Source organism: Adiantum capillus-veneris, chromosome 14 (assembly GCF_014529385.1).
Source record: "Adiantum capillus-veneris isolate H3 chromosome 14, ASM1452938v2, whole genome shotgun sequence".
Taxonomy (NCBI): Eukaryota; Viridiplantae; Streptophyta; class Polypodiopsida; order Polypodiales; family Pteridaceae; genus Adiantum; species Adiantum capillus-veneris.
The window spans coordinates 82,787,050-82,796,322 of record NC_140944.1 but is presented as its reverse complement, the minus strand read 5'-3'; the positions used below and the strand labels follow the sequence as shown (position 1 = coordinate 82,796,322).

At 41.1% G+C, this 9,273-nt stretch overlaps 1 protein-coding gene across 1 annotated transcript; it reads right to left on the bottom strand.

The window, feature by feature from the left end:
* Positions 1 to 5,560: 5,560 nt before the first annotated feature.
* Positions 5,561 to 9,059, bottom strand: LOC147442676 (uncharacterized). Its single transcript, XM_086529408.1, has 5 exons — positions 8,966 to 9,059; positions 7,027 to 7,088; positions 6,347 to 6,504; positions 6,046 to 6,245; positions 5,561 to 5,963 (listed from the first exon to the last, which is right to left on the bottom strand). The coding sequence occupies exons 1-5, from the start codon at positions 9,057 to 9,059 to the stop codon at positions 5,896 to 5,898; spliced, it is 582 nt and encodes a 193-aa protein (XP_086385534.1). The 3' UTR covers positions 5,561 to 5,895.
* Between the last annotated feature and the right edge of the window lie 214 nt (positions 9,060 to 9,273).

Sequence of the window (9,273 nt, the reverse complement as noted above, 5' to 3'; positions counted from 1 at the left end):
TTTGCCTGCATCAGTCTTTATAGGCGAGATGAGTGTGCCACCATGAAACACTTGGAATATGTACATTTACAAACCAAATTAGCAATCTTATCAAGTAGGAAAGCACGCAAAGGTGCCACATCCAGGGCCATGATTCCCCGGATAGGGATGCACATGATAGCGACCATAGTAGCCACTTTAACATATATCACAATATGTACATTATTGCTTTTCTTTACATGCATCGAGAAATATCAAAAAAGAGGCGAATGTTTTCATTTCACAATATGTACGTGCCATGGTACAACAACGCAACATTTTTGTAGAGGAACTAACATGTTGATAGCCGTTTTTCGGCTTTCCATAATTGCCATAGTAAGCTACTTCACCCTACCAAAATCACCCAAACACTATGGCTATCCTTACCATTTCACTGTAAATAGGCGTGTGTGAGTTAGGGGACTTTTTCCATATTTTCTTAAAAACCCTCAACTAGCTAGTCACTGGGCTAGTTGAGTCAAAAAAATAAATAAAATCAAAAAAAGAAAATATATTATGGCCCATTTGTGTGTAAATATTGCATTATATATATGGCTTAAATATAGGGATTTTTATAATTATTCTGGTATTTTATTTAAATATTTATACTTAGGTGTGTGTTTTATTAAACCCATGTACACCTTCTTTCATCCTCTTACACCATAAGTAGATTTTGCCAATTATGTACATACTCTAACCTTATATTTTTTCTTTATACAAATCACTCCCACATTTTCACCCTCACCCTCGTGAAAACAAAAAATTGATTTCTACTCATTGGTCACGTTTATTATATTATTTACTTGCATACCTTTTTCTCTTTCACCCAAAATAATTCAAAGAGGGACCATATCATATGATTCCAATATCTTTTCACATCCATAATTCCTCCATATTTTTATTATTATTTTTACTCATTATTCTAACACCATGTGCTCGTTGAGCTAAAGTCCATGAATAGTCCATACACTAGTCCCACCATGTATATATTTCTTTATTCACCAATAATCCTCCTCCATGCATGTGTCAAGGGCAACTTGGATGCTTTGTATTATGATATGACAAAGGAGGGCCTCACTCTTGGATGCATTGTACAAATTCAACAAAGGAAGGGGCCACTGAAGACTTTTTGTGAAGAAAACACAGGTCTTTTGGTGGGATTTTTAATATCCATCTCCACTCCGAATTTGGAGCGGTGGTCAAAAGAGAAAATGTAGCCCACGCCCTAAATAAGCATCTCAAATTGTTTCATAATTTTTAGAGCTACCAACGGTGAGCTATGATTTTTTGAGTGGACCCCAGTCTGCCCACTTTTCTCACAAGTAGCCCATAGTCTTCTCTCACCTCTTTCCACACTTCTACACACACACATTCCTCTCAATCCCTCACTCAAACCTGCACCTTCAATGGTTTCTCTCACCTTCTTCATCATTAACCTCCCCTCTTACTCCCATAGCTCTCATATGAGCTCTCCATATTGTACATACACCATCTCTATGCCTCTCTCTATTATCTCCAAAGTACAATTCCATCTTACTCCTTATATATATACATAAATTCAACATGTGTACCATGCTTAACCTCTGCAAATCAAGAGATCTCATCAACGGAATTACCATTTTCATCACGATAATCAACCTTGGCGGCGGTGGCGTAAAGAAGGGAAGACGAAGAAGAAGATCGATAGTCATATTGAGAACCTACACAAGTAAGTCCAAAACTTATTCAAGCTTCACCATCACAAGGATTTGCTCACTTCATTCAACCATCTTACTTCAATCATCCACCTCATTCTACCCATTGTAAATGTAACATTAACTTTCTAGTGATTACTAACACTAACCACTAACATACTAACACAAAATAGCATTGACCTAACCATAAAAGACACCTCACCTCAAGACATGTACAAAGTAACTCTCTCTCTCTCCCTCCTTACTTAAAAATTTACTTTCACCTTATCTACCATCAATAATGCTCTCTTTTGAGCCCACACCCATGACTCAAGCAGACAAAGAAGGCCCGCAATGTTTTGATATTCAAAAAAATCATAATCCTGATTTGTTAGCTTGTAAATTAGGATTTTCAATAATCTTAATGAGGGGTCTCCAACCTATAAATAGGCCTCTCTCCTTCTTGTAAAACAACCTCCAACATCTCACATAGCACCCCAACACTCTATGCGTGAGGAGAGACTTAGGTGTAGCAACCACTTGTGAGCTTCACTCTTGGTGTGAGAGAAGCCTTCAAGCTACACATTGCAAGTGAGAGAGCGTGAGTTCCTCAAATCTCAAAACCACTATTGTATATGCTCCTTCATCATCAATAAATTGAGGTTTGGTGTATCAAAGGCGTGATTCGACCTTCAAATCTTCGTCCTTCCATTTGTGCACTACGGTTCGGTGAATTCAAGGTGACTTGTGTATTTTGAGTTTCTATCGGTTGATCTTGATTTTAGAAAGTGTTTTAGTGTGTTTTTCATTGCCAATTTTGTGTCCATTGTAAGAGGGTATTGTGGTGAGAGGTCTCCCACACCCTAAGACAGTGTGTGTGTGTTTTGGCAATGATTAGCAATCACTAAGCATTGAGTGAGTTTTTGTACAAGCTCTACGATAGCATCATAACAAACCATCTCCATTTGCAAGTCACAAATAAGGTATTACGCAAGATCCTTTTCTCTCTCTCTTCCCTTTGCTCTAGCTCTCTCTGGTCCATTTTGTGTGTGTCTTGGTGTGAGGTTGCTTGTGTGTGTTGTGTGGTTCATCTTCTTGGTTGTACCAAAATCTCTCTTGCGTCCTAGTTCGCATACCATACCTAGGTGGTGCCCCTATTTTGTTTGGGTTTGGCTGTGGGTTTGTTGTTTTGTTGTGCTTGTGGTTGCCCCAGCCCCAATTGAGCAGCACTGGAGCCTTGAGAGGTGTTTAGAGGTCGCCTCTCTTGTTGCCCGCCCCGAACCGCCTCAATGTATTACTAACCTCATTGCTTGCAGTGTGATTACAAGGCAAACTTTTTACAATAGTCACTTGTTTGCCTTTTGAAGGCCCTTGTGAATACTTTACCTTGTTTAAAACAAGGCAAGCTTTAAAGCACCCAAATCGTATACTAACAAAGCAGCCTAAACAGAGCGCTACTAACAATCCATTATCAAGGTCCTAGGATTATATAGCCTAAACAATACAACGGCACAAAAAAAAAAAATCGGGGGTCCTAGTCTTTCTTCTCGTGCAAGGCATGTCTTAACATACCAAAAATCAAGAACAGTGCCACCGCACCACCGCAAACCTAGGTTTTTCTTGTCCATTCTTAGAACTGCACTTTGAGTTATTTCACAAGACATCGCCTAGATTGACAAGAACATCACGTCCAAAGTTGAGGTAATTAGTGTGCACTAAATGAAAATTGGCAAAAGGAAAGTGAGACAAGTTAGATGAACACCAACCTGCTTCTTGTGTGAGCTATCGCACAAGACATTGCCTAGATTGACAAGAACATCACGTCAAAGTTGGCTTCAAGAATGTCGAACATAGTCTTGTCAAAGATGGTGGCAACCTATGTGTTTTCTTCTCTTGTGAATCCTTTTGCCAGTCGGAGCTTAACCCACTTGGTGGTGCTCTATCCCAATCAACTACCTTCTTGTACTTAGGAAAGTGATTTTCCCACTTGTCTCGACATTGAATGGCGTTTCTTACCCTCTTCTCTCGCACCCAAGTCAAAACACGACGCTACCTCTCGTTCAAAATTAGGATTTTATTCCTACCCATTGCCACAACCATCTCCACATCCAAACGACGCTTCGACTGAGTGAGAGCTTGAAACTCCATTAAGGACCAATTGTCCCGCATTGTAGGAGGTTCTTGTGCTGCCATTTTTTCCCAACGTGCTCTCTCCGAAGCTTGCTTTCTTTGGCGCTTTTGAGCCGGTTCAAAAGGCTTGGTGGAAGCTCTCTTGGTAGCGGGCGTAGAGCTTGGGCCTTGCACTGGAAGGTTTCCCACTAGAGCCACGCCGTCATATTCATTTGCCAAGCTTTGATGTGATACTTCCTGTGTCCTCACCAAAGTAGGTGGAGCTCTTGCGAGACATGGCATTGGAGGCCGCACGCCAGCTATGGCGGATATAGAGGACATGACGAATGGAGCCGCATTACCCAATGGCCTATGCATAGGAACCACTAGTTGGCAACTAGGTTGACAACTCTTGTGACATGCTGCTCCAACTCATGCCGTCAAAGTCATCTTCCTAAATCAAAGGCAATCCTTGAGCCATCAGGCGGAGGTGTGTGTAGAGAGAGAGAGAGAGAGAGAGAGAGAGAGAGAGAGAGAGAGAGAGAGAGAGAGAGAGAGAGAGAGAGAGAGAGAGAGAGAAGCTCCATCAAGAAGGTCGAGGCTTGAGGGAGAGAAGTCCTTGAGTGTAGGCTATTGAGAAATGTTGAGTGCACTCGTCTGATGGAGAGCTCAATAGGGTGAACTGTAGAGGGACATGGAGAATCAGGGTATATGAGTGTTGAGAGAGAGAGAGATGGGGAGATATAGGAGTTGTTGGCTGCGTCTTGTTAACTTATGGATTTGTTGTTGTTGTTGTTTTTGTGTGTGTGTGTGTGTGTGTGTGTGTGTGTGTGTGAGAGAGAGAGAGAGAGAGAGAGAGAGAGAGAGAGAGAGAGAGAGAGAGAGAGAGAGAGAGAGAGATATTCGCCACCTGAACACTAGCCGCCATGCAGCGTATGTTTGTGTGTGTGTCTGTGTGTGAGTGAGGTAGAGGGAGTGGTAGCTAGCGGGGTCAGATGCCAATATTCTCCACAATGCTGGGATAGCCCACGTGTTGAAATCAATGCACCGCCAGTTAACCATGTTGAAGAGTGCCAACTCTGCCGTTTTTGGCAGAGTGGAGCAATGCACAGCTGCGTTCAACTAAGCCTTTTAACTATGCCGCGTGCGAATCCGCCACACCCCCACCAGGGTCAATCCCCCGTGCAAAATTGCTCTTAGTTATTAGTTATTTGAACAAATAACTAAGCCTCACTTTTGGTCATACGCAAAAAGGAGCATTAAATGTAGCTATGCCGATTTTGGCATAATTCAAGGCTTAGTTGGGAGGATGAATAAATAACTAAGCCTGGCATGACCATCCAAGAGGCTTAGTTATTCTTTAATGCTTGTCTTTATATAGTTGGCTCAATTATCTACAACTGATAACTAAGCCTCGCGGACCATGTTCTTAGAGGAGAGCTTCGTTTTCTAGAACAGACGAGCATCATAAGCCCTCGCATCCTTTGGTAGGGCAAAAAAAAGCCAAACATGCTGACGATAGTAGAACCCCGCTCCCATTAGCGTGCGAATCCTTCCTTACACCTCACTCTCTCATAGAGAAGTCTTAGAGAGCTCCCCCACACAACCCACTCGTCGAAAAAAAATCATTTTCTTAACATTGTTTTGGGCCTATTATTGACAAAGGCCTTGGTGTTTGGTTGGGTTTTTTTAGCTTTGGAAATAAGGAAATGATGATTTTAAGTGGATACCTCCGCACATAAATTGTTCTTTTTTGCAAACTCACAGAAGTGAGTATAATATGTTAAAAATGTCCAAAAAGAATTACAATCACCAACCCTGCTCCTCCCGAGCTAGGGAATCAAGCTGACAACTCCAAAAACAACATAGTAGACAAACATGACTGGCCAGAACAGGGGAGGCCACACCCACAGAATAGCACCTAGAGAGACATGAGAAATGAAACATACCACAAGGGGTGCCACCATGATGCCAACATTTGCCACTAGTAGACCACCATGCCCCGAGCAGCAAAACATCCGAACCAGAAGGAGAGACCACAATAGAAGAAGAGCAAGCCACCAAGTAGATCCGGACAAGGAGGGGGAGTAGCAAGCTACATCACCTCGCAAACCGGGCTCATAAGGGAGCCCACCCCGTCAGAAGCAAACCATATGACCAGACCTACCACAACCCGCCAAGCAATCCTGAGAGCCCATGATCAAGACCAATAAGAACCAAAATCTCCACTAGAGACAGTCCACACCTTGACAGGGCGAGTGATTTGTCTTCCGAAGGAGAATCGACAGCCGACAGATCAATACATTGCAAGAGCACCCATCATTCCTGCATCCGCAATCACCAAACCACATCCAAGCCTCCACAACCACATACATCCAACTTGAACCCGGAATGCCAAGACAGCAAGAGAAGGGTTTCATAGAGGAAACTGGGCAACTGCCATGCCTTGATCCAAAAGCATTCGTGAGATTTGCACTTCCATGCACCATTGGGAAGGGCCTGGGCAACTGGGTACCCCACTCCCAGGGCAACCCTAACCCGCCTACGCGATATCACCCTTGCCAAAAACAGTGAGCGTTGTAGCCACGCCCATTCCAAGCCTAAAGAGGCTGCCAATCCACAGACACTTCTCCGAATGGGCGCCCCAACCCAGAGACTGCGCTGCAACCACTAGATGCCCCACATAGGCTTGGGGGTGGAAACCCTACTCGCATGTGGCAAAAAGAAACTAATTGTTCTTAAATGTTAAATCTCGATGTTGAAAAAATCAAGTACTTTTGCGCTCATTTATTGAGCTCTCTCTCTCTCTCTCACACACACACACACACACACACACACATTCTGAAATATACTATTCATTATTCATTGAACATGACTTTTCTTATGACAGGCCATCTTAAGCACTTCTTAAGCTTGTTTAAGGTCAAACCAAAGAGATAAATGATAAATGTAAGAACAGGAAGGTACCACCATCTTGCCATCCTAATCTCATCTCATTGATAAACCGTCACAATTATTTTTGTGTATACATACACCTCACTCTCATAACACAAATGACACTCCTAATACATTCAATTTGCCACTAGCTGATGTATGCATTATCATTCGATCTCATAATCCACCTGTATATGACTATAATTGTGTTTCAGGATGTGATTTCACATAGATCACACACACATATGAAAGTACTACATCATGTCAATTTGCTACCATTGCATTCACTCACCCTAAATGTCACGTAGTCTATAAAGGCATTCGTGCACCACCCATAGTGCTGGTATAGCTCAACTGAGCATCAATTTTAGGCCATCGAAGAGTGGATGTCAAGTGTACTGTCCAAGGTAGGGGGAGGGCACCGAGGGTCATAGTGCCCATGGGCAATCGAGCTACTATAGATAGTTAGGCCACACATGTATAGCTAGGCTTTGAGGTGTTATTTTCATCATACCATATGATATATATCATGTGTAGTGGTTAGAGCACTCTCTAGCCCTTAGGGTTGGGTGATGAACCTTATCTCCTTGCCTCCTCTTCTCATAACCATAGAGTAAATCATGGCCCCATTATAAGCGTGTAAGAGTGGTATCAGAGCATGGCCCAACTTGTAGCTAACCTTTCAGTCAAGTCTTGAGAGAATAAGCTCTTTTATTTCGTAAATTTTTTATTATTTTATCCTTTTCATTCTTTTTGTGGGTAGTTTTACACTGCGGCATACACATTTGCATTACAGGTTTGTCCTTTTTTGGCTTGTTCAAAGTTCAAACAAGCCGTAGAGGAAAGGCCATTCGTGTCTTAGTGTTTGACATGTGCCCCTCAAGTGGAGTTTCACATATTCAAAATATGAAGGTGAAGGAAATCGTTTCTTTTTTTCAAAATATGTGATCTTTAATTTATCCTTGGCTTTTTTCCTCACTTTTCCTTTAATTTATCCTTGGCTTTATAAAAGAAGCCTTATAGGATTAGAGGAGAGTTGAGTTACGCATGCTTTCATTGTTTTCATCGATGATTGCTACCTTTTTGGGTTTTTTCCTCACTTTTATCTTTGGCTTTTTTGGCTTTCTAGAAGAAACCTCAGAGGAGAGTTGAATTAAGCATACTTTCATTGTTTTCATCGATGATTGCTACCTCCCAAGGTTCCCTTCACCATTTTGGGGTTTATCCTCACTTTTCTTTAATTTATCCTTGGCTTTCTAAAGAAGCCTCAGAGGAGAGTTGAGTTCTGCATACTTTCAATGTTTTTATCGACGATTGCTACCTACCAAGGTTCCTTTCATCTTTTTGGATTCCCTCACTTTTCCTTAATTTATCCTTGGCTTTCTAGAAGAAACCTCATAGGAGAGTTGAGTCACGCATATTTTTATTCTTTTCATCGATGATTGCTACCTCCCAAGGTTCCCTTCACCTTTTTGGGTTTTTTCCTCACTTTTTTTTAATTTATCCTTGGCTTTCTAGAAAAAGCCTAAGAGGAGAGTTGAGTTACACATACTTTCATTGTTTTCATCGATGATTGAGACATATTTTAAATGCTATTTTGGATTTAAAATATTAAATCGATATGATCCAAAACATTTAAAGATGCTAGAGTATTTTTGGTTTGCTTATTTTCAAGGAGGAAGCTCGATCGCTCAATAAAGAATTCTTGAATAATGCTTCACCTTATATAATTTTAGTTAAGATCAACCTAACAATTTTATCACTTTCTTATTGTTTTAGAAAGCCATCCTGACCCTTTCACTTGTTTCATCAATTTTCTTTTACTTTAGAAAAACATTGTGAAATGCACACTTCTCTTTAGCTTTAAAGCTCCTTCAAGTCCGATATTCAAAAACTTTTAATCTTGATCTCTATAAATATAACCTATTTTCTATATTTTACAAGGAAAGTCATAAATAATTTTTATAGGAGATTCAAATTTATAGTAATGATATTTTCTTACGCCCTTAAACTTTTTCTTTCTCCCTTTGTCATATCTAAAGTTTTTGAAATTTTAAAGGGAATGCTTGTAGTTTCAAAAAACGTTTTTTGGAAGTCGGTTTGTTTGTTATCGCACTTGCAGCTCTAGTTTTTAGAAACCCTATGACATGAGAAGGAGATAATGAAAAATGGCACATGGGCCAAAGGTGAGCATGGAATATGTTGCAAGTGGGCCGCTTGTATTGTCATACAGTGGAAAATGCCATCACCAATGAAGGATGGTTGGGAGCTTGAATCAACTACTATTGCATAGTCCAATTCTATTACTACTATATTCATGTCCATTGCTTATGGATAGAAAAGTTGGTGAAGGGCCGTGGATGGAGTTCCTGAGATGAAGCCCTAGCAGCCAAGACACGGAATTGGCATGGGACCAATGGCACTACCCCTAGTTAGGTCCTCATTGTTACATGCATGAAATAAACCTATGCAATTTCTATTTTGAACCTGGATAATTTGGCTTTGCCTATTTCCAACATATCCTACATACCACATGTTC

Excerpts from the sequence above, each read along its gene's own strand:
- LOC147442676 (XM_086529408.1), bottom strand. The coding sequence starts at position 9,059 with ATGGACATGAATATAGTAGTAATAGAATTGGACTATGCAATAGTAGTT. Across the intron at positions 6,505-7,026 it reads TAGACTACGTGACATTTAGG|GGTTTCCACCCCCAAGCCTA; the intron begins GTGAGTGAATGC and ends ACATGCGAGTAG. Across the intron at positions 6,246-6,346 it reads TTTGGCAAGGGTGATATCGC|GCATGGCAGTTGCCCAGTTT; the intron begins GTAGGCGGGTTA and ends TTTTGGATCAAG.